The sequence below is a fragment of the Fistularia commersonii genome, chromosome 12 (genome assembly GCF_037954325.1).
Source record: "Fistularia commersonii isolate RoL2024-O1a breed Wild chromosome 12, RoL_Fcom_v1.0, whole genome shotgun sequence".
Classification (NCBI taxonomy): Eukaryota; Metazoa; Chordata; class Actinopteri; order Syngnathiformes; family Fistulariidae; genus Fistularia; species Fistularia commersonii.
The window spans coordinates 18,687,815-18,713,424 of NC_141295.1; the positions used below are offsets into that span (position 1 = coordinate 18,687,815).

At 45.2% G+C, this 25,610-nt stretch overlaps 2 protein-coding genes across 2 annotated transcripts; one reads left to right on the top strand and one right to left on the bottom strand.

Moving 5' to 3' along the window:
* The first annotated feature begins 830 nt into the window (after positions 1–830).
* On the top strand, positions 831–25,608 carry slc5a10 (solute carrier family 5 member 10). The gene is made up of 15 exons (XM_086157553.1): positions 831–1,029; positions 1,120–1,191; positions 1,681–1,785; positions 2,569–2,628; positions 2,908–3,012; positions 3,092–3,197; positions 3,279–3,359; positions 3,443–3,648; positions 8,345–8,480; positions 15,639–15,746; positions 15,851–16,001; positions 17,320–17,488; positions 21,402–21,617; positions 23,082–23,175; positions 23,285–25,608. Exons 1-15 carry the CDS (start codon positions 922–924, stop codon positions 23,479–23,481), a joined length of 1,914 nt encoding a protein of 637 aa, XP_086013679.1. The 5' UTR covers positions 831–921; the 3' UTR covers positions 23,482–25,608.
* Positions 5,225–14,351, bottom strand: LOC147229068 (protein FAM83G-like). Its single transcript, XM_086157552.1, has 5 exons — positions 13,422–14,351; positions 12,388–12,555; positions 11,508–11,632; positions 9,200–10,580; positions 5,225–6,324 (listed from the first exon to the last, which is right to left on the bottom strand). Exons 1-5 carry the CDS (start codon positions 13,914–13,916, stop codon positions 5,962–5,964), a joined length of 2,532 nt encoding a protein of 843 aa, XP_086013678.1. The 5' UTR covers positions 13,917–14,351; the 3' UTR covers positions 5,225–5,961.
* Positions 25,609–25,610: the final 2 nt, after the last annotated feature.

A 25,610-nucleotide genomic window follows, 5' to 3' on the forward strand; every position in this document is an offset into this window, starting at 1 on the left:
GATCTGAATGACTGAATTATCACGGGTATTTCAATGAAACACATCTGCAACAACGGTAAACTCATTTTTTATATCCTTTCTTGCTGTTTTTTTTTCCTTATTTCTGTTCATTGTCTCGGCTTCTTGCAGGGAATGGATTTATTCCAGAGGTTTTCTGATTGTGAACCTCCAGAGGGAACATCTCTGAGGAGCAGCGCTGAAGAAAGTGAGTCTAACACCATTTAGCACCCGCCAGCAGATGTTTGTGTATTTAAACACTAATGATTATAAACTTGTCATGGCCAATGATTGACCGTCCCCGACGAGTGTGTGTGTGTGTGTGTGTGTGTGTGTGTGTGTGTGTGTGTGTCAGCTTGGACTCTGGTCCACAGGAGCATCTGTTGCACCGGTGCCGCTCATCCACACCACACACTCCATTATCCCCTGGCAGTGGGAGCAAGTGTGTGTGTGTGTGTGTGTGTGTGTGTGTGTGTGTGTGTGTGTGCGTGTTTCGGCGCTGCATGTGCCGCATTAAGGTGATGTGTTTAATCATCAATTCAAGCAAGGAACTGCCCTCTTCACGCGTAACACCTTCGACACCCGCCGCTCCTTCAGCCGGGTGGGACTTTCACCAGCGGCCGGAGCGTGTTTGAGTGTGTGGATGTGAGTGTGTGAATGTGTGTGTTTGCGCGTGAACGTGTGTAAAGACCACGTTTTGTTGCTAAACTGCATGTCAGAGAAGTTTTTTGATTTTCGTGTGGAAGGATTGTGATGCTTTTGTCTTTCGGAGGCCTGTTCAATGATTGCACAGGGTTTGGCTCCACAGGTGTGTGTGTGTGTGTGTGCGTGTGTGTGTGTGTATGGAACAGGTCAGTTGAAGAAACAAGCGTGTGTGTTTCGTTGAGATCGGAGTGTGTGTGTGCATTGCTGTAACCCTTGGGGATGTCTAATTCAACCACCAACTTCTATGCCCTGCCGCAGTCCTTCAGCTTCTCTGACATTATCGTCATAGTAACATACTTCCTTCTCAATCTCGCCGTGGGCATCTGGGTAAGTTTTGTGTGTGTGTGTGTGTGTGTGTGTGTGTGTGTGTCAAGTTTATCTGCAACACGCATGAAGATGAAAAGTATCCTCTGTTAGTCGTCATGCAGGGTGAGCAGAAACACCCTGAGCGGATATTTCTTGGCTGGACGGGACATGGCCTGGTGGCCGGTGAGTGTGTCCGTGTGTGTGTGTGTGTGTGTGTGTGATTGATGCTGGAAATATCTTTATTCAAAATGAAGACGTGGTGAAGCCTCAGAAGACGCTGGTTCCAAATAGATTTATCAGTGTTACTGCTGATGACGTGAATTTAAGATTTATTTAAAGAGGTATCTTGAGGCTTGTTTGGTCCTTCTCTGCTGGAGTGTGTTTTCCACGTGACTCTTTGGAGAATTAAACATGCACCTCACATTCCTAACGATGGAGCTTTATATAGCTGAAGCTAAAAAAAAAGATTTTTTTTATTTTTGATAAACCTAAAAAATGTATTCGCTAACCTCAGTGTGCACTGGCCTTGCTTTTGCTCTATTAGCATGGCTGAAATTAGAATTTTAAACGTGTGCACACAACTACTCACTGCTGTTATAACAAAACCAAATAATGACTTTGTAATGTTTTTATGCAACGCTGTTAATTCATGACGTGTGTGTCTGTGAGCAGATCGGTGCATCTCTCTTCGCCAGTTCGGAGGGTTCGGGCCTGTTTATCGGTTTGGCCGGGACAGGAGCTGCTAGCGGCATCGCTGTCACCGGCTTTGAATGGAATGTAAGACATCACACACACACACACACACACACACACACATACGTATGCGCCCATTTCTCGGATGCTAGGTTAATTGCTAATGCAATTATTAATGCTCTGTGTAACATTGTTTTAATGCAGAATGGCCTGCAGGGGGGCAAAGCTCCAAAATATTTTTCTGGTTGAATTACAACACGATAAAGGAACCTCTCTTTTCCTTTCGGAATGCAAACATCTCGGCAGCTATTTTGGCTAACTGGATGTAAAACTGTCTGCAGATATGCAGGGTTTGAGAACCCGTCTGTCGCTTTGATCATTTAACAGCGCAAACAACTACTGGGAAATAATAATTGGTAAATCAATGAACAGAAAACATGTTTAGTTGCAGCATCATTTTTGAATTTGATCCTGCAGATTGCATATCGTGTCATAATTAATGAAGAGTCAGTGAAATGACACAAAAGTGCAGTATCTATGCCCACTATTTTGTATTTTTTGAGAGAAAGTGACGTCCAAAGTCATGAAATTTCCCCCACATCCACTTAAACACATGAACTTTTCGAGAATTATAGTTAAATTATGAGAATTTTTCCTTTTTGAACCGCGTGTCGCAACCATAGCTGAGCTGCCACGTGAAGTCAGAGGCATTTATCAGTCCATTAAGTCCATCAGCAGAAAAGCCCGGGCACGATTCATGAACGTGACTGCTCGGATGTTTTCCGCCTGACTGACGGCGATTAGTAATCTGATTACTCTTCTTACCCCCCTTTCTCTCTTTAAAGCTTTTATTCCTCATTTTTACAGGCTACCTATGTGCTGCTGGCTCTGGCCTGGGTATTCGTGCCGGTCTACATCTCCTCCGGGGTCGGTTTATACACACACACACACATACACACACACACACACACGTGTCTACTTGTTAAGGCTGGTTCTGCAGGTACATTTGGCTGGAGCGAGACATTGTCCCTACAAGCATTTCCCCACCTAGAAAATTCCCCAGCAGGGTGTTTCGCTGCAGCAGCCGTGATTAAACCAACCTGTCCATCCACGTCGCCCTGCAAATTCACCCGAAGCCTCAGATGCGCGAAAACAAGCAAACCCGTTCGGTGAGGAAGCGCGCTAAAAAAAAACGAGTGTGTGCAGATCGTGACGATGCCGGAGTACCTGGGCCGGAGATTCGGAGGGGAGAGGATTCGAACGTACCTGGCCGTCCTCTCGCTGCTGCTGTCCGTCTTCACCAAGATATCGGTACGGTCGTGGCGCGGCGGCAAATTCAACATTTCCTAATCCATCCCCGTTAACGCGCGCCTTCTCTCCTTTGCACCAGACTGACCTGTACTCCGGAGCCTTGTTTGTCCAGGTGTGTCTGGGATGGAACTTGTACCTGTCCACGGTCCTCATGCTGGTGGTCACTGCTCTGTACACCATCGCCGGTACATATTCCACGACACGATAAAACCTGCTGGGATTTTCCCCGTTTGTGTTCAAAGATGTGTTTCTGGACCGTCTTCCAGGAGGCCTCGCTGCTGTCATCTACACCGACACTCTGCAGACCATCATAATGATCGTGGGGGCGATTATCCTCACCATCACCGGTGTGTGTGACTGATAAATATACGCCGACCGTTTGGGTGCATGGAAAATAAAATCTAATGATTGCACTGTTCCCCGAACGCAGCGTTTAATAAAATCGGCGGCTTCAGTAACCTGGAGCAAGTGTACAGCAGGGCCATCCCGAGCAAGATAATCCCGAACAGCTCCTGCCACCTGCCTCGACAGGACGCCATGCACCTGTTCAGGAACGCCGTCACCGGAGATCTGCCGTGGCCCGGCATGACGTTAGGCCTCACCATACTGGCCACCTGGTACTGGTGCACGGATCAGGTACACCTGCACGCTTTCAGATACATGCATTATGCAGCAGCAGCAGCTTCGCTCTGCAATTCCTGGAAGGGCCTCGACACACCTCTGGGAACCCTGACTCAGATGGAGCGGATAGGAAATTGATTCAATCGCTCACTTCCTTCCTGAGAGCGTACTACCCAAACTTTTTAATATTACCGAACGGATGACATAGCGTTTCCCCGTGCTGACTGACTGACTATAAGGAACCAAGGTAGCGAAAAACGCTTCCGTTGCCGAGTCTGCTTCACATACAGCAATAACGTCAGAGCAAATATTTTTAGATCTGATCTGGCTCAGGCTGCCGTGTTCTTTTTGGCCCGAGCCGGACCAAACCCCGGCCGTTCTAACCGCGGTACGGCAAAGCCGAGCGAGGCCGCGTTCACAGAATGTAATTTGAGTTCGTAATCCGATTTAGCTTGAAATGCTGTGGCTCCGAATGGGCGCGGTGAAACGGACCGGCCCGTCTTTTCAGAGCTTTGGTTTTAAAGCGATACCGTGGCTAAGAATCAAAACGATTAAGTCACAATCAGCCCATAAATAGTCCACTAATAGCGTGGCTGTTTTGGGGAGACCTGGTTATACCTTTCATGCCCATTTTTGTTGGTTCTGCTCATAATTTACCGCCTGGACTCTGAGGTCATAACAAATTGTTTAGCTGGAGATGTCTACTCAATCCCTCTAACCCTTCAGGAGAGCCCGAGCTAAGAGGGCCCTTTATTGAAATCAGCTTTTGATTAAAATCCCTGAAATGACTAGATTCCACCGATATCTTTGCCTCCCTGCAAGAAGGTTCGATTCCAACAGGGGGACAGCATGGATTAAGCTTTCCTCTCTGATGAACCATGCAGAACATCACGACGGCACCGAGCAGCTCCTTCCTGTCAGCTGCCGTTCCTCTATTTAACTCTCACAGCTCTTTTTCATTCATCTACTCATTTATCCATTCACTCACTCAGACACCATTGTTGTTGCACGTTTATACAGTTTATATATTATCACATTGATGAGGTGCAGCTTGTTAATACAAGCGTTACCTGTTTATATATATTGTTTACACTATCTATTGTTCATTTTTAGTTTTCTATTCTTGATCATTTTTCTTGCACTGTCTACTTTCTGCAGTGAGCGGTTGAAATTTCCCCAATTTCCCTTTTCAGGAGTAGAGAAAAATGCCCCAGATGTGTGAATAAGGAAGCGAACGGTTGTATTGATCGGGTGTCGGGTAATTAAAAAGGCTATCAGACTTTTTAATTCCTCTTCCCTCGACCGCAGGGAATCTTCAAATCAAATCAAATCTTTGTAGTTACAGTTAACCGTAAAGACAATTTATATTTCATTGTATTTCTTATTCTTCCTCCTTTCTACTATTATCTATTACAGTTATGTTTTTACTTGAAACTCTGGCACAACAATTTCCTTCGGGATAAATAAAGTTGTTCTCTCATATCGGCGGCAGGCTGAGCGCTGGATCGGCGGTGTAGATAATGGATAGATGAATTCAAAAAATGGAAAAAATTAAAAAACACAGCAAGATTCCCGATACAAAGGTGGGATATTTTCGTTAACGATCTATGATTTTTATTAAAAACATTCACGCTTGGTCCCGTCAGGTTTTGACGTTGCGAACATATTTCCAAAAGCGAGTTGCCGCGTCGACAAGACGCCGTCGATTTATTAAAAGCAGCCAAGAGCAAAAGCCCCCCCCTCGAATCCTTAGTAACAATCACAGTATCAAGAGAAGAGTGAAAGGCCGGCCTGACTTTGCTTGTCATATATTGCACTGGTGCGTGTCTTATGGTAAAAAAAAGTCTACAAAAAGCACGTGAGGTGATTTCGACATATTTGAGAGGGGAGTCATCAGACGCGTCCATTGAGTTTTCATTGGATTTCATAAGCCACCGCTGTGTGTGTGTGTGTGTGTGTGGCGTTTTTGTCAAGAAAATACCCATAAGAGGAAGTAGCTAACCAAACGTGTGCTCGTGTGTGCTGGGAAAAAAATATATACACTAATAAGTGATTAAGATCCTTACAGATATTAAAAGGCTGCCTGTAAAATTCCTCGCCAGCAAGACGCTACTTGAAAGCTACGAACCAGGGTTTCTTTCAAATCTCATTGTTAAATAAACTGCAAACCCTTCACACCCTCAGTTGTCGCAAACCCGGTCTCGTGGCTAGAAAACAGGAAATGACATGCATGCCCGAGATAGAGAAGATTCCATATTGATGCGCCACCTTAGCATTTTTCCCCGCCTATAAACAAACTCCCCGAAGCCTCGGGTCCAGGTCGCACGTTTACCTGTTAGCTTTGTTATTCTGAGGCGTTTTCTTCTCGCTCCCGGCTCCTCGCGCCTTCAGCTGTCTGAAGTTGCTCAGTCTTGAGAAAGATATTCCAAGTAACGCGGGAGCGACGGGAACCTGCTGCTGCAAGGAGTGATCGGCCTTCCGAGGGCCCGGGCTGTGGCGCCGCGGCGACCGGCCGGATCTCGTATTCTCGCGCGTCGCCTCCGGCTGAGGCGTTTGCCCCTGCCAGTAACGGTGTCCTCCAATCACATGTGCCGTTGCTCGGGCGGGGCGGTGAAAACTTCCTGGTTTAGCCAGGATTACTTTGGCTCCTCTCCTCCCGTCCCGCACAGGAGATCTGGACATCTGAAACAACTGGACAAGGGAGAATACTAGTCAGTTTCATGAGGGTTAAACATTCAGGGATACCTCAGGGATCGATCCTCGGTCCTTGAAAATTTAGATTGCAACTGTTTTTATTTGGACAAACCACACAATTACGCTGATACAAAACGATCCAACTGATATTTTACAACCCGTTGACTGCAGTACAGCAAATAAAACAATTAGCTTCATTACTGTTTCCGTGATTTTTGGACTATTGGGCGCACCTGAATACTTAACTAAATAAATACATGTATGTGTATATATACTGCTCAAAAAAATAAAGGGAACACTTGAACAACACAATGTAACTCCAAGTCAATCACACTTGTGTGAAATCATAGTGTCCACTCAGGAAGCAACACAGATTCATTTTGACTTGTTTTAAAGACATTACATCAAAGTTGGATCAGCCTGGAGTTTGTTTTTACACTTTAATTTTGAGTGTGAATCCTAATCCAGACCTCCATGGGTTGATACAATTGATTTCCATTGATCATTTGTGTGTGATTTTGTTGTCAGCACATTCAACTGTGTAAAGAGCAAAGTATTTCATAAGAATATTTCATTCATTTAGATCTAGGATGTGTTTTTTAAGTGTTCCCTTTATTTTTTGAGCAGTGTATATAGGCTGCACTCGTCTGTAAGACACAGGTGTCCATGTTGTAACATGAGATATTTATGCAGAATTTTTCTTTTTAACCTTTTAATTAAAGACATACCGGTAACATCCACACTTACATACTGGAAATGCTTTTTTTCCGAACAGTGCCTGTAACAAGGCTACTGAAAAAGATTAATATTCCAGCTGATCTCTATCTTGGTCTTCCTCCTGCGCACTAAAACTATTACAGTCGTCTTCTTCGGTGTCGGAATCGAACGGCGTCAGAATTTCGGGGTCACTTTATCGGCCCGATATGACGAGGCTAAACGTTTTGGTGGCGTGAACCTCGTTAGCCCAGAAAAAAAAAACATAAATTAGCTGCGTTGTTGTTTAAAGCGTGTGAAAAAAGTAGCGGCGAGTACCGTCCAGAGAAGATGGTACTCCTTTGCTTAACTGGTATTTTCTTTAAAACTCTGTCAATGCACAAAACACTTTGAAGTGCTTAAACAGAAACATCTGCGTCTCATTTGGTTTCACTTCGCATCCTGAGGGCTTATCTCACATACTTGGCACCGGTATAGTGTGGAGTAGATTTTAAAATTCAACTTCAGTGATCTCAAACAATATAAATTCAAACAGTTGACGGATAAAAACAAGATCAGCGTCTTAGCAGGAAGCTAGGCAGCCACAAAGAAACAAGGACCATGAACTCTTTGCCAAAACGGAGACACATTTGGTATTTTGTTAAATAAAAGTACATGACGAGCTACCTGAGATTCATGAAGAAAAGTAAGTGCAATTTCAACATTATGCCTCAGTTCTGTTTTCTCAGTTCTCTGTGCATTTTGTTTTATTTTCCGCCACGGCGAGTCTCATCGTGGCGCCGAAACTTGCTGCATCCACACCAAGCGTACAGGTTTCTAAGTAACCCCAATGAAAAAATAAGAAGTGGTCCATTTTTCCAGGAAAGCCCTACACTCCATATCCACTTTTCTCCTTTTTTTGACAACGCCATCTTGCTGATGAGTGTCGTGGCAAACGGAGAAGCAGTTACATTTTTAACAAGAAGTAAAAATGCTACTTACAGACCCAGAATCTGCATTGCTGCCATCTGCTGTAAGTTCTGAGTCACATGGTGTTGCGCCATGTTGCTAACAATAACAAAAACAGCGCAGCTCTAGCAGACAATATAAGATTTCTTCATTTCAAAAAGTAGTTGATGATTTTTATGTAGTTTTTCACATTGTAGATTTATTTTACGGGCTGAATTTGAGCCCCTGGCGTGCCGGTTTTGGCCCGCGGGCCGTACGTTTGACACCCCCGGGTGTAAAATCCAATCACAGTCTCCCATTAGGATTCCACCGGTTTGGTGCTTTCATAACAGCAGGGTGTTCCTTTGCTCCGCAGGTGATCGTCCAGCGTTCCCTCTCCGCCAAAAACATGAGTCACGTCAAAGGTGCATCTCTGCTGGCAGCCTATCTGAAGATGCTGCCCTTCATTTTCATCATCCTTCCCGGCATGATCAGCCGCGCCCTCTATCCAGGTGATTTTTACACACATGCAACTTTCGATGAATCGCGTTTGTTGTGCACAGATCGCGCAAGTAGTGACTTGCAGCTGCGCCACAGGCGGAAAACACACCCTTCTGATGGCTTTCTGTGCGAGACTTCTTCGTTTTCCTAACATTTTATTTTCATTTTTGCCTCAGGCTCTGTTCTTGTATGTTGTTATTCATTATAACAGGTGATAAAAAACATTTGCTCTCAGTATTACACTTTTTTTTTCCCCTCCTAGGTGAATAGGAGTTTTGATTTGGCAAATGGAAATGTTTAATAGAAAAAAGAAAGAACTGAAGTTTGACTATTCAAAAGCTGTAAATGGTGTCGAAAGATTCCAACGGCACGATCGGGAAACCAATGCGGATTGATAATAGTAAATCACTGATTGATCCCTTCATCCATATCAAACATGTTCTACTCTGTGATCACCAAACTGGTTAAAGTTCAGTTTCAAGCAGATTCATGCAGGGCAACATCTTATTTTATCCCTTTTTAATCATTAATCAATTTTAAAAGGATTCTTCCCCCCTTCATTTTCTGCTGCTGTGTAAAGAAAACACATAGGTGCAAACATCTGACTGACATCAACAACAGGGATATTAGTGGAAATTGTCATTTCTACATCTGTATCTCCATACTTCACCTCTCTGCAACCTGACACGTATTGGTTGAACATCGACATTCGACTAAATCGATCTCTCACCTGTCCGATGTGCCGATGCGGGGAGCCGTGACTTTGCCTCCTGAGATGCTGCGATTGGCGGAGAAGGGAATTGTAGTCCTCCGGCTTGGCGGGCTCCCTCAGATCCAGCATGCTCTGAGAGAAGCGGGCCATCATGTTGACCCCGTCCCCTTGCCGGTGTCCGTGGCCCGACCCCACCGTGACCCCGTTGGTCACCGGGTCGCTCTGCAGCTGCTGCTGCTGCTGGGAGCAGTCGTAGAACTCGTCCTCCGACGTGGTGGAAGCGCTGGAAGGGTCCTCGTGGGCGGCCCGGTCGCACATCACCTTGGTGCTGTCTTGGCTGTCGTTCCCGTTGCTGCCGGAGTCGCCGCCGTTCTCCAGCGTCGCATCTGCGCGGCTCTTTTTCACCTTTACGCGAGGGGAGCCGTCGCGGCGGTCGTCGTCCCGGTCCAGCTTCACCAGCGTGACCTGCGGCGGACCCGTCTGCTCGGAAGGAGCGGCGTCTATGACCAAATGCAGCGTGCGGCGTTTTGGGACCGGAGGGGCGACCGCCGGTGCGTCGGGAGCCGGCGCTGCCGTGTCCGCGGGCTGCGTGTTCGCCGTCACGCCGCTTTCAGGTGCGGGACTGTGCGTCCCGGTCGAGTCCTGCGCCGGAGGCGGTGTGTGAGGCTGCGGAGGAGGAGGAGGCTCTTTAGAATCTGTTTCTTCGGTGTGTTCTGAGCATTTCTGCTCCTCCGCCGGTTTGCCTGTTTCGCCGTCTGGAGCAGAAGGCGCCGCGCACGTAGTCCGAGGGGCAGGTTGCGGTTTTTCGGCACCGGCGATCTGGGGCTCGTCGGTGTCGGCGGGGAGCGTCAGCGGCGACCTGAAACGTATAGCCTGGCTGACCTCAAAGCGCTCCGACCTCTGTAAGTGGACCTGGTGCGCTCGCTTTTCGTCCCGGATGTTGATGAACCCGATCACGTCGCTCGGGGGGTCGGGCTCCGGCCAGGTGGGCAGGTACGGAATCAGATACGCCTTCTCCAGGTGGGCCAATCCGGGATGGATCGGCGGCTCCTCGGAAACATGCTTGAGACGGCCTTTCCTGAGCTTCAGGCCGGAGGGATTCTGCGAATTCTTGTTGCTGGAGTTCTGGTCCGAGGAGCTGGGACTCGTGTGGGTTCCGGTGGCGACCAGGGCGTATTTGGGATTGATGAGCTTCCTCGCCACCGAGGCCGGCACGGGGACGGGGGCGGCCTGGGGGACGGGGACGGGGGCGGGTTCGTCCGACATGGGCACCTTGCCGAGGGACACGCCTCGCGACAGGAGGAAAAGCTCGCGAAACTGCTGGTCGAAGGTTTCCACGGGCTGCCCGGTGATCACCGTGATGAGATTGCGGTCCAGGCGAGAAGACGACCAGGTGAAGCTGGAAATCCAATCCAAACGGAGACATTATTTCACAACGCTTCCCTTTGGATCGGCTTCACGTCCCCCGGCTTTTTAAATCTACCCGACTTGCTGCGTCCGAACACTTGAAATATCTCCGACTTTAAAAGAGAATTACCGGTAAATTATTTTAAGTGACCCTCAGGTCGTGAATCCCATTGGGCTTTTTTTAATCAAATCACATGATTCCATCACGTTGTCTCCAATTTAAATTTTGAACACGGGTTGCCGTCCAGGACGCGATGCATAATATTTCTACATATTTGTCCCTTTTGGACACGTCATAAAAACAATAATAGCATATTTTATTTTAGCTGCCTTACTCAACACTAAGACACCGTACAACAATGTACCAATTTAAAAGAAACTATTAAAGAAAAAAAATAAAATAGTGCTGTTTTAACGCCTGGGTTACACATTTTTAAGAGCTGCGACTGTTAAAGTGACATTTACAGACTGTTCTGTCCAGCTAACAAGGCTAACCTTGATTTATTTTGCTCCATAATAAGACAAATTGGACAAAATCAAATAATAGTGAACAATGAACAGACCCGGCAAAGTTAAGACTATTTTATTTCCTCTCACGGGGAAAAAAATACATAAAAGGTCACATGTCGGCAACTCGGCGTGACCGCTTTGTTTAGGTATGGCGAGCTGGATTTGGTAATTGTTAATTTTCTGCATTCCTGAGGAAAACAAACCGGCGCTTCGGCGCTGAACGCCACTCTGCTCCTCAGCTGGGGGCTCCAACGGTTAGAAGAGCTTTTTTTGCACACTGGGGGTCGAAAGCTACCACGCCGTCACATTTAGATCCAATCAGAAGATCCTAAAAGCGTCAGTGACGACGATCTGTCAGCATAGGAAGCCTGAAATCTCTTTTTATGGACGCCAACACAGCACAGCTCACCTGTAGGAACCAGAGATGGCTCTGTCTCCATCCACCAGGAGGAACTTCTGGCTCAGGGAACCTCGCACCTTCTGCGCCGACCGCGTGAAAAAGTCCACGCCGCCGCAGCAGCGCACGCGCAGATTCTGCACAGATATAGATGGAATACACTTTTAAAGAAAGAGGGAGGGGGTTTCGGCTTAACCTTGATTTGAGGAAGTTATCGTGCAGGAAAAAGGAAAAACGTCAGGAGCAGCGTTGACACGGCCGAGGATGAAGAATCGGTTTCCGAGCATCTCCGGTCAGAATGTTCTGGCGCTGGGACGGCGGCGTTTGCTGAATACGCAGGTTAGAGCAGGGACCGCGCACGGTATGTGCACGCTCGTGCGACACACCCTGCCGTGTTTGTCTTCGGCCCTGTGATAAGGGTGGGGTCGCAGCCGGAACATTACCTTGTGAGTAAGTGTTCTGTGTGAAATCTCACAGGAGACGCAAACCGTGGAAGGCCGTAAAGCGCTCGCGGTGACGGCAGAGAGGGAAAAAAAAAGAAAGAAGTTTAAAGAAGTGCTTTGAGAGAGATAAATAAAAAGAGAGGGCATTACTGGCGGAGAGGATTTGCTTGTCTGATTGCCCGCAGGCGAGACGGGAATGCGCTTACTGTCTGTCTGGCCTTCGGTGAGGTGTATTTACCGAGGAAATTATTTTCTGTTACTGCCTCAACCAGTTCAGCGCAGACAAATGATGACTGATGTGTAAATGCGGCTCGCCGCGGCGTGTTTATTAGGTCCTGTGGGCAAAAAAACGTGCTGCACCCTCTTTGGTCACAACCCTTTTTTTTTTTTGGCATCCAAAAGGGTTTTGTTTTAACATTTTCTGTTTTGTCCTACGCCTGCCTGCGTACCTTCAAATGTCCACGATGCATATCAGCTCTGCCACACATGGAAAGAAAGCATGGCACGGCGGCCATGTCGATGATAATGTACACAGCAACGCGGCGCTTGTACGCCGCGTCCAGCAGGTCCCGGAAGATATCCACGTCCGTGAACGAGTCCATCACCACCGCTATCACCTAGAATCACACACAAAGCGGTGTTAGCGTTTCCTGTGGGAGCGGGTCTGATTGCAGCCGCATAAAAGACAAATCTCAAGAGGAAATCTGCCTTTTTTTTTTTAAGCGATGACAAAGAGCGACGTGGCTCAGGAATCACTGCAGGGCCGGTCTGAGTCACGGCGCGGCATTCTTCACGCCGCGACGCCTGTTAACTAAAGTTTGCCATCAGCTGAGTTGTTAATTAGAGCAAAATAACTTCAGTCACTGTAGTTAACACCTCACTTAACCGCCCTCCTCAAAAGTTTAAGAACATTAGCAAAAATAAAGTGGGCTTATTCTGGAGAGAATAGATTTGGCAGACTGGGCGCCAGCCTGCGGTTCATATTTCCTCTCCGTAGTCACGACCCCGGGAGCGGCGTAGACGCTGCATCACACCTCCATCCAACATCAGCCCTTTTTTCCAGGCAACAAGAGCAGACTTGCCTCGGCATGTGGAGGAACCCGAGGGCAACATGTGAGGGCAAGGATGGAAAAAAACAAAAAACAAAAACAGACAGGATACAATTTGATATTCAAGTGGATCTCATTTAAAAATGTGTGTTAGCGGGATTAAATTGTCTTGTTCCAAGACAGGAGGGTTACAGTAAACACCAGAAGCCTGTGCAAAATCAATAAGGTTCATTTACAGCGTCAACTTTCCCCACAGGTGATTTTACCTGCAAGCTCTGGTTGGCCTATGTTCACACTTTTGAATCCTCCTGCACAAGTGTGCAAACATTCCCCTGGGTCGTGTGATGCTCAAACATTATATCAAAAATACTGACAAACGAGTTCATCTGTGTGCATTTGACTTTGTTTGACATTAGAACCAACAGGACGGTCACCTTCTGCGCAGACGCGATGCTCTTGCGCACCACCTCCTTGATGTGCGTCTGTCCCTCCCTGGGGGGCTGCGTGTGCACGGTGACACGCGTGATCCCTCGGTAGGCGACGGCGTCCGGCCAACCGAGATCCAGCTCCGCCACCGAGGCCTCGGAGCGGTCGGGCCAGTACTGCAGGGACACCTCCCCGTCCCCGGCGGCGTCCTCCCCGGACCCGGGGGTGACGTTCCCGGTCACCGGCGTGGCGGGCTTCTCGTGGTGCTCATGCCCGGGCCGGTACGCCTCGGCTGTCCGAGCGATGCGCTCCAGCTCCGGCTCCGACAGGAAGCCCCGGACGCCGCGCTGGCGGAGGAGGTCCGTGAACGCATCACGGCCGCGGGCGACCAGCGCCTCCAGCGCCAGCCGCTGGTCCTCGCAGTAGAAGAACTCCGGTTTGCTCTCGCTTACACGCCAGTTGACGTGGTGCTCGTCCAGGCATTGGATCTGAGACAGCGCCATGGCTCCCCGGGGAGGGTAAAAAACAAAAAAATCCGAGGGAAAATGACCCGGTTTCCACGCGGGGAAAGTTCAAGAAAAGTGCGACCCGGCGAGTCGGTCCATGGCGAGTGGAGCCGTGAGGCGTTCACGGCACCCTCGGACACCCGAAACTCCCAGGTGGTGTCGGGACGAAAACGCCGGAGCCACGCCTTCCACCTGCGCGGGGGTGAGGAGCGCAGGACCGGGGGATGATCCGCCCGGACGCGGCGTCAGACGACCGGGCGTCTAGCGGCGGTTCTGCTGACGAGACACTTCTCTCTCTCTCTCCTTCTCTTCTTCTGCTTCTTCTTTCTCCGTGAGGCTGTAAATTCCGAGCCGCCGGGCGGGACCGGAAGTAAACTTTCACTCGGCAGTCAATCACCGTCCGTGTTTTCGTTCCCGGCGCGGTGGGCGATGGAATGCCGGCAGCGGAAGCTCGTTCGCCGGCTGCGGAGAGGCGGAGCGTCCGGTAGTTGGTCGGAGACCGGGACTCCACCCTCCGGGCTGCACACGGGGGGGAGGATTATGTTTTTCACCCCCATTTCTGAGGAAAGAAAAGAAGACTTGGATTTTAGTGTTTTTCACGCTGTTTTTAACCTAAAAAAAAAAGTTTCTTTCATGGTCTTAATTTGGGTTTATTGCTGGAAACCTCCTGTGAGGCCTTTCCGGAATGAGTCCTCACTGTGAAAGGAGGCCATGGCTGAAAACCAGCAAACAGATAAAGCAGTCCCCTCTTTGTTTTCCCTCTGCAATAAAACACCGGAGGGCATCTCGGGTTTCCCGCAGATGTTGGTTAATGCTCTGCGAGGACATGTAGCACAACGGGGTCAGGAAGCCCGACGGCCGCCCCTCCTCTGCAGGACATGTGGAAAACACAGGAAAACACGGGAAATTTTCCACTGCTCCCCGGAAAGCTTCTGCCAGGGCTTCTAGGAAAGAAGCTCAGCAGAAAAGATCTGGGTCCCTCATGTTCAATACCAGCTGTCGGGGAAAACAAACCAAACGTGTCCGTTTCATGTAAATGAATGAGAGCGTGAATGATTACATTACATTACATTACATTACATTGCATTTGGCAGACGCTTTTATCCACAGCGACTTACAATAGAGGACATAGGGACTGCAAATACACGATGCACAGGAAATATACAGAACAGTAAGCTTGGGTTAGTGAGGTTTTTTTTTTTTTTTTTTTTTTGATCGTATGATCGTATGTTTACACGACGTACGAATGAATGAATGAACAGCTGTTCATCTTTATATGTTTATATGGTTGCATGTCCATATGATGTGTGAATGACATATATCATTACATACGCCGTGTGAATGATTATTTTATGATGTATGAACGAGAGGGTGAATTATTATTTATCTGTACATAACATGAATGAGGGGATGAATGTTTTTTATGTTACATGCGAATCTATGTATGACTCGATATTGCGTGTTAATGAGAATGGTCTATTTGGCGTGTGAAGGAGTGAGCGAATAGCTAGGTTATTTCCTGTGTGAATGAGTGGTTGTACGTCTCTATATGCGGCCGTGTGATTGGATGGTTCGGGGTGAACCCCATCTCTCACCCAATGGCAGCGTGGCTGCAGGTCCAGTCATGAATGAATGAATGAATGAATGAATGTTGGATCTCCAGTGAATGAGTAGAACCGGAGTGAGTTGTGAATGAGCGAGATCCCGCTCTGCTTTCAGACTCGGTGGGCTGCGTCGACCCGGAGGAGTGTGTGCGGGTGTGCGGAGCCGAGGTGGGATGCTCCAACATCGCCTTCCCCAAGCTCGTCATTGAGCTCATGCCGAGCGGTGAGAGTGTTTCAAAACACACACACACACACACGCTTTCTCTGTGTTTTTACTCCAGTAAAGTTTGACTTTCCTGCTTTTTCACTTGTGTGTTTACGCGCCAGGCCTGCGGGGCCTCATGATAGCGGTGATGATGGCGGCTCTGATGTCATCGTTGACCTCCATCTTCAACAGCAGCTCCACGTTGTTCACCATGGACATCTGGAAGAAGCAGCGGCCGCGCGCCTCCGAGAGGGAGCTGCTGCTGGTCGGCAGGTATGGAAATCCATCGGCGTCGTTGAAGATCTGGGCTTGAGACCTCAAAACCCGCCTGACATGTAAATCAGTAGGTAATCTAGGTTACAACCATCCATATTTGACCTACTTTCACATTCACTCAAAATCCCAGAACTTAAGAGATGAACAAATATTGTGTCAAGGTGTGAATAGTCACTGTTTCACGCACTCAGACACAAATGTTACAGGGTAGAAACTGGAGGAGAAGCACATTTTTGGCTCGGGGGGGGATTTGTTTTTAAAGGTAAACAGGCCAAAAGGTCAAAAACCAACCTGAAAAGGTAATCAGCAGATAACCTGAGGCACGAGCACTTATTTACAACACAAAAGAAGAGCGCACACTTGGTGGAGGGCGGCCCACCACACACTGCTCGACCCCGATCACTAATATGATCAATACGTATCAAACGTGAGGTTTCTATCAATATAGTTAATCCCGCTCTCTCTCTCTAAATATATATATATATATATATATAATTATTATTATTTTAAATTTTGATTATTTGTTTGTTTGTTTGTTTGTTTATTAAATTAAATTTTAATTACATTTTTAAATTACATTTTTCCTAAATTTTTGAGTACACCTGAATATAGGCCGCACTGGCTTAAAATAACTAAATAAATCTATGTGTACATATATAGGCCAGCCTCGTCTATAAGCCACAGGTGTCCACATTGTAATATGAGATATTTACACAGAAACTTTTTTTTTTTAACTTTTAAATACATACCGGTAACGTTCAGTTATACGTGCTGGAAATGTTTTTTTCCCAAACACAATAAATAAGACAAGGAAAAGTTAATTTTCTATGTCTATATGACTTGTCAATGAGAGGGTGAATAATAGCAACTTTATTTATCCCAAAGGAAATTGTTATGCCAGAGTTTCAAGTAAAACATAACAATAATAAATAATAGTAGGAAGGAGGGAGAATAAGAAATACAAATAAAGCTATAAAGTGTCAAAGTCAAGGCTATAAAGTGTTTTAAAACACTTAAAACACAATGGTTGCATGTCTCTATATGTGGCCCTGTGATTGGTCCAGGATGAACCCCGCCTCTCGTCCAATCAGAGCTGGGATAGGTTCCAGCGCCCCCTGCGACCCTGAGTGCAGGATAAGCTTTTCGGATAATGAATACTTAATCAACATAGATATTCCTACAGGCGTTGAATCATTTCTGAGTGCAATTCAATAAAACAAGGGATTCTGAAAGTAAATCATTTAAAACAGTTTTGTTCCTGGGTTGGTTTTTGCAAGCGAGGGTCCCAGTGGTGTGTTTTGTGTGTGTGTCTGAGGATCGTGACGGTGATCCTGGTGGTGGTGAGCGTGGTGTGGATCCCCATCCTCCAGTCGGCGAACAGCGGGCAGCTATACGTTTACATCCAGTCGGTGACCAGCTACCTCGCTCCGCCCGTCACCGCCGTCTTCACGCTGGCTGTGTTTTGGAAGCGGACCAACGAGCAGGTAACAAGGACTCGCCCAAACATTCACGAAAGCGTCCCGGCACCGTTCTCTGGGAAGCCATTTTCCCCAACGATGGTCCGCCTGCCTGTGCAACCAAATCACGTTTGCTGGAGAGGTGGACATTGTTGGTAAATAACAGGGAAAAGATCTAAAAATGTGAAACTGTGTATTTTCTCCAAAACATGTCCAATGTCCAAACTATCTCAGTCATCACTTTGTCTCGGTCATACATGTCCTGCACCAAATTTAATTATTTTCCTTTGGGCTTTTCCCTTCAGGGGTCTCCACAGTGAATCCACCTTCTCCATCTAATCTAACTCTCTGAATCCTCCTCTCTCAAACCAACTACCTTCATATCCTCTCTCACTACGTTCATAAATCTTCTCTTTCATCTTCCTCTAGACCTCCAATTCCAGCATCCGTCTACCAATATATTCACAATCCCTCCTCTGTCCATGAGCCAACCATCTCAGTGTGCCGTCCCTCTGATGGACTCATTCCTGATCCTATCCTGGTCACTCCCAAAGAGAACCTCAACATCTTCATCTCTGCGAGCTCCAGCTTTGCTTCCAGTCTTTTCTCTCAATGCCACTGTCTCCAGACCATACACCATCATCTGCAGGTCTCACCACTGTCTCCTCCACCTTTCCTTTCAATCTGGCTGATGTTCTTCTATCTCTTCGTGCCCCTGACACTTTTCTCCACCCTTTCCAACCTGCTTGAACCCGTTTCTTTACCTCTTTTCCACTCTCTTATTCACTGGACTGATGACCCCAAGTACCTGAAATCCTCCACCTTCTTGATCTCCACTCCCTGTAGCCTCACCGTTCCACCCGAGTTCCTCTCATTCACACACATATATTCTGTCTTGGTGCGATTAGCCTTCTTTCCAGCACATACCTCCACCTCTCTAGATGTTCCTCAACCTTTTCCCTGTTCTCACTACTTATCACAATATCATCTGCAAACTTCATGGTCCTTGAAGATTCCTGTCTAACCTCATCTGTCAGCCTGTCCATCATCACTGGAAACAAGAAGGGGCTCAGAGCTGATCCCTGATGGAGTCCTACCCCCACCTTGAACTTCTCTGTCCCAGCTACAGCACACCTCATCACTGTCTCACATCGAGCATACATGTTCTGCACCATTCTAACATACCTCTCTGCCACTCCAGACTTCCTCATACAATACCAGAGTTCCTCTTTTGGCACTCTGTCGTATGCTTTTTCTAGGTCTACAAAAACACAATGCAGCTCCCTCTTGCCTTCTTTGTACTTCTCAATTAGTACTCTTGAAGCAAATACTGCATCTGTAGTACTCATATTTTCTCTAAAAATTTCAGTGAAGCAAAGCAGTCCTGCAGCTCGGACCTGCGAAGGAATGCAATTTTTTGAAAGGCTTTGAAACACTTCCTTCTTTTTAACACAGTCCTCCCGAACAACTGATTATTCACATACTTCCTCACAAAAACAGAACGCGTCTTTGTCTTCGAACGCTCTCTTTGAAACAGCTGACTCGACAAACGGGCCGCTCAGCTCGCAGGAGGGAACTTAGCATTCCCAGCTCAGTTTTAAAGTCGATCTGCCTCCAGGGCTCCAGAACGCAATGGTTTTTCTCTCCGCTGCGATTTTTCCTTTCATTCGGGCTGCGTGGGTTTTCTGTTTTATTAGTGTCACATGGGTCCCACTAAGTGCAAACATGCCTCCTGTATTTGCGCGTCATTCCAGCGCTTTGTTTATCCCCTCCTGCAACGAGCCCACGCTGTTGCTCACATTCATAAATAATCTGCGTGATGACCGGCGAGTGGACGAGAATAACAGCACTGTTAACAGGTTCTTCTGTTGTGAGGTTTAAAAATGTGTCAACTGCAAGTAAACACAGCTTTCTAACAGCCAAGAAACGGTTCCTGGGAATGTGGAGCAAGTCTCGGGCGTGTCTCTTTTTTGGCCGGCAGGCTATTTTACTACCACGGAGACTCTTACGCCTCTCTTGCAAGACACGGACCTTTACGAAAAAGGCTGTCGTAGAAGCCGCGGCCTGAGGCCTGTTTGCGAAATTTAATGAAAAAAGTGAATTCAAGGCTTTGGCTCGGCACCAAAATGAAACGTGTTCTTCCTCTGCCTACTTCCCTTTCTTCAAGTAGCTCGCAAGAAAAACATCCTGGTGCTTTTTCGTTTTCCCGACTGCCAGCTGGCACCCAAGCACACACACACACACGGGGATAAAGATAATGTGTTTGCAGACGGCACGGCGGCGCAAGAAGCTCCCTGGTTGGAGTCTCCACGTTCCTCCAGCCGTCCAAAAACATGCTGGAGGTGCGTCGGAGACCCTAAATTGGCCAGACTCAAGTGAAAAGTTGTACATTTTCAATGGACGTATGAATGAGAGAGTGGATCGTCTGATGTTTTTAGGATGTGAGTGTGAGGGTGGATGGTTGTGTGTCTCCATGTGTGGACGGGTCCGCTAGCAACGGCGTCCACAGGACCCTGAATCCAGTATTAGCGGCGTAGATAATGAATTCATGAATGAATTAATATGTTTGCATGATCAACTCGCCTTGGGTTGCAAGAATAGAATATTCCCCCAATTGTGCCATAGTGGGGAAATTTCAATTGTCACACAGGAAGTGGTTCGTCCAGTAGAGGTATAAGCAGTAAGATATATAACTATCAGAAAAATATAGAAATAGAAAATAAAAATATCACCGTTACAAAAAGAAAAGCTTTTTTTTTTTTTTTTACACCTGCGTAAATGAAACGTCGGGCCCGATCGCTCTGTAGAATGTGAAAATAAAAAAAAGAAACGGAAAAAAAAACAGAAAAATAGCGGCCGGAACAATATAATCACTCTGACCTGGATATGCAAAGGAGAGTTTAAAAATAAACAGAGAAGACCGATTAGACTGGCGGGGTCAAAGGTTAAACACGGTAGCGTGTCAAAAACCGCAGGCGCGCTGGAGAACAAATAACGCTGACATACACCGCTCAAAAAAATAAAGGGAACACTTAAAAAAACACATCCTAGATCTAAATGAATGAAATATTCTGATGAAATACTTTGCTCTTTACACAGTTGAATGTGCTGACAACAAAATCACAACAAAATGATCAATGGAAATCAATTGTATCAACCCATGGAGGTCTGGATTAGGAATCACACTCCAAATTAAAGTGTAAAAACAAACTCCAGGCTGATCCAACTTTGATGTAATGTCCTTAAAACAAGTCCAAATGAATCTGTGTTGCTTCCTGAGTGGACACTATGATTTCACACAAGTGGGATTGACTTGGAGTTACATTGTGTTGTTCAAGTGTTCCCTTTATTTTTTTGAGCAGTATATTTAAATCGGGACACCACGTGCTTTCAGAGGGCGCCGTGTAATTACCCTCATACGTGTGCGGTTATGATGTTATATCTTGTTTAACATGACGTTTTACGATCAAAGAGAGAAAAGTTTTTATGTCGGTTTGCTTCGTCTGAGGCGATAAATGTCAGAAAACAGCGAAGACGTCAGTCGCCGTCTCCGTTACCGCGGGAATCAAATAGAGGACTTTTGAAAGCGCTCCGAAAAAGCTTTTTTATGTATTTTTTTATTTCCGCTTCCGAATCCAATCGTCCGTTTTCCTCGCTCTTGAGAAACGGATCGATTCCTCTGCAAGGCGACGGAGTCGAACCGCACCGATGGCATTCTTCGCCGACGGCTGAGCGGACGAGTCGCGGAGCTATTTTGCGTCCGTGCACGTGCGAGCACCTATGTGAGAAGTGACCTGACGGTGACAGATTACCGGGGTGGGAAAGTAAAAAAAACACGTCTGTGAGCTAGAAATGCTGACGGGAATTAAACGTGTTTTTCCAACCCGGCATGCGGCGCAACCGGTATGTGTACGTGTTTTTTTTTTTGTTTTCTTTCCAGGGTGCATTCTGGGGCCTGATGGTGGGGTTGGTGGTGGGTGTGTGTCGCATGGTGCTGGAGTTCGCTTTCCCGCCTCCCAGATGCGGCGTGGTGGACTCGGCGCCCGCCGTGCTGCGCGGCGTCCACTACCTCCATTTCGCCATTCTGCTCTGCGGCCTCACCGTCATCGTGGTCGCCGTCGTGTCGCTGCTCACGCCTCCGCCCAGCCAGGAACAGGTGCGGATATAGCGACGTATCGTCGATTAAACCGATATAAGGAGCGTCGCCGCGACGGAACGGTGGATGTGCGATCTGGATTTTCCGCAGCTTGACCTTTGGGTCACGTCGATGTCCAAATCCTAAGATCTGGATGCCGCATTCCTGCAATTGCACACGTTTCGTTCCGTGTTTTGAAAAAGCCTCCGGCGCGGCTCCAGCCTCTTTGACAATTTTTAAACACGGCTTCACTGTTTAAAAGAATAGCAACCCCCGCCAAGATTGATATACAGCCGTGTGACTCGCGTAAACATTTCCTCACCCTGATGTGGATACAAGGCCGGGCGCAGTTTATTTTTTTAAGTGAAAAATTAAACAAAACAAGAAAAACAGACATTTTCATCAAACAGCTTTGCCTCTTCAGGTGAAAAGAATAGTGACAATAAAAAATGATAAAAATCTAATATAATATACCGCTTTATTGCTCCAATTTTCAGTAATTAATCCAATTAATTAAAATAATAATTATAAAATCATAACAATGATAACAATATCATTATCATTAAGATTATTATTATTACAATTAATAAGATTATTGAGGTTACTACTATTAATAGTGATATTATTACCATTAAGATTATTAATATTACTGTTAATTATTATTACTATTATTATCAAGATTATTATTATTACGATGAATAAGATTACTGAGGTTACTACTATTAATAGTGATATCAATATCATTAAGATTATTATTATTACTATTGAATTATCAAGATTATTATTATTAAAATTAATAAGATTATTGAGGTTACTACTATTAATAGTGATATTATTATCATTAAGATTATTATTATTACTATTATTATTACTATTATTATTAAGATTATTATTATTACTATTATTATTACTATTATTATTAAGATTATTATTATTACGATTAATAAGATTATTGAGGTTACTTCTTTGAATAGTAATGATATTGAACTACTATTTTATTGTATTTTGTATATTCAAATATTCATATCTTTATTCAATTCAAATATTCAAATATTCAAATCTTTGTACTTTTTAAGACCTTAAAACGCTTTATAGCCTTGATTTTGACTCTTTGTAGTTTTATTTGTATTTCTTATTCTCCCTCCTTCCTACTATCATTTATTATTGTTATGTTTTACTTGAAACTCCAGCACAACAATTTCCTCCGGGATAAATAAAGTTGTTTTTATTCTTATATTAGTATTGTTAATTCTTATATTTATTATAATTGTAGTTGTTTTAATATTATTGGTATTAGTTTTATGATATTATTATTCAATTTCACTGCTACATTCTTAGCAGAAATGCATGTTTCTAAAAACAGTCGGGTTCCTTATGTGGTTGTTCCGACGTCAGATTTACTTCGAATCAACGTCTTATTTGCTTTAATCTGCTGGCCTTAAAAAGCAAATGGCGACCGACATTTCCTCCTCCTGGTTTTCCCAGGTGCGTCACCTGACCTGGTGGACGCTGACCGAGGAATCCCCGGGAGAAATCCCTTTGCAGAAGGTGTCTTCTGTCAGCCGCCGTGACTCTCAAGGTGACGCTAAAATGAAAATGAAATAAAATCCGACGTCATGTGATGAATAATCCCGTACGGGCCGTTATCGTCAGCGGCTGAGTAACTTCCTGTGTGTGTCACGCCGCAGACTCAGAGTCCAGGCGTCCGTTGACGTGCTGCGGTCGCCGGGCAGGCCAGTGCGTCGCCGCCTTGCAGAAATCCGAGGGGACTCCGGCTCCGAGGGTTCCCAGCGTCAGGGAGAGCGTCTTCTGGTCCAGGTTCTGCTGCGCTAACGCTCTCCTGCTGGTCAGCATTAACATCTTTCTCTATGCGTACTTTGCCTGAGAGGAGCGGATCTTATTTCCCGGGTGAGCACCGGCCTACACCTTCAACATCTGGCAGCAGATACTGATTCTCCCACGGACGCAGACTGGTTCTTTGGTTTTTTTTTTTTTGGTTGTTGTTGGGATTTTCCCTGAATCCTGCAAGAAAAAAGGAAAGGAAATCGTTCCTTGATAATGTTATTTTGGGCGCTGGAAAAAGTTTTTATCAGATAGTGAAGACACTCATCGCCTATTATGGTGATTTGGTTGGGTGTTGCTGACATGCTTCTGGAAAACTCTTTTAACTCAGCGTCTTTTAGCCATTTCCAAAATTAATTGAACTATTTTAAGTATTTGAAAAATACTTCTTCTTCATGTAGCGCAAGCTAGAATCGTGTGGCATTTATTCTGTTATTTGCAACATATAGACAACATTTTAACATTTAATTTCGTTCTCCATAATTAGCCTGATAGCGGCTGTTAGCCATTTTGAAAATGAATTGAATTATTTTATGTCTGAAAAATATAATGAAGCACAAGCCAGCATCATATAGCCATTCATTTGGTTATTAGCAACATTTAGACAACATTTCAACGTTTTAACGCTTTGTTCCCCACTATTAGCCTGATAGAAGCTGTTAGTTTCTGTGAGCCATTTCCAATATGAATTAAACTATCTCAAGTATTTGCAAATTATAATGTAGCACCAGCTAGCATCGTATAGCATTTATTCTTATATTAGCAACATTTAGACAACATTTCAACATTTGATATGTTCTCCACGATTAGCCCGATAGAAGTTGTTCGTTTCTGTTAGCCATTTTCAATATCAATTAAACTATTTTAAGTATTTGCAAAGTATAATGGAGCACAAGCTAGCATTGTGTAGCATATATTCTTTTATTAGCAACATTGAGACAACATTTCAACATTTAAATCTTTGAAAAACATAATATAGCACAAGCTAGCATCATATAGCCATTTATTCTGTTTTTAGCAACATTTAGACAACATTTCAACACTTTGCTTTGTTCTCCAAGATTAGCCTGGTAGAAGCTGTTAGCGTCTGTTAGCCATTTCCAAAATGAATTGAACTGTTTTTAGCATTTGCAAAACATAAGGTAGCACAAGCTAGCATCACGTTGCCATCTTTTTAGCTATTTGTTAATAAAAGTTTATCTTTTTTGATCATAAATAAACCACTTTTTACATACAATAAGCCATCTCATCCTCTTCTGGTCCCATCCTTTTTAAGCTTTGGCTAACGGCGTTTGTCAAATCTAGACCCTTTTGGAAATATGTGAATATTAGTTAGCCCTTTCTGATTCAGCGTTAGCCTATTATAGCTTTTTCCTAGCGTCGGCTAATCATAATGTCATCTCATTTGAGCGTAGCATTTCATTTTGTCGCGGTGCATTTTTCCCTAAATTCAAGAAACATTCAGCTCACATCAGGACACACACTTGCATCAGCTATGCAGCTTATGTAAACAATCACCGTGCAATAATGAAACATGGAGTCCAAGAACCCTTCAGAAAATGCTTCATCAGTATCAACTTTGTGATGAAAACAGAAACAGTATTACAACACCCGTGTTGAAATATATATTATTGTTAATGGAACTAGAATATGTATTAAAACCCATCTCTTTTCTGTCCTTTGCAGTAACCTCAGTCCGTCTGTTTGACTTCCACTCAGATTCAAAACATTACAAATACAATATGTCTTGCAAAAAAAAAATTCAATTCCTTATTATTATTTTTTTTTAATCTTTGCAACTTTTAGTGTCATCTTTAATTCTGAATAATAACTTGTATTAATTCTTGCTGAAACTCTCGTGACCCAAATGTTTTTCCTTTTATGTTTTAGTCAAGTCATTGTTCTTGAATGTGGTATTTTGATCGTTGACCCAGTTCTTTTTTCAACTTCAAACATGTGAAAACTACCTGAGATAAAATTTATAGATCTTTTTTGTATGTATTGAATAATCAGAAAACACGTAACTTGTCTGAACATCGGATTAACGAAGCAGTGCTGGAGAGGTAGACGGTCTTATCAACTTATCCATCCAAATATGTCGTTGTCAGTTGTTATTGTTGCTGTTATTGTATCCAATAAATTTCATAGTGTGTATTTGACAGTCACAAAAGT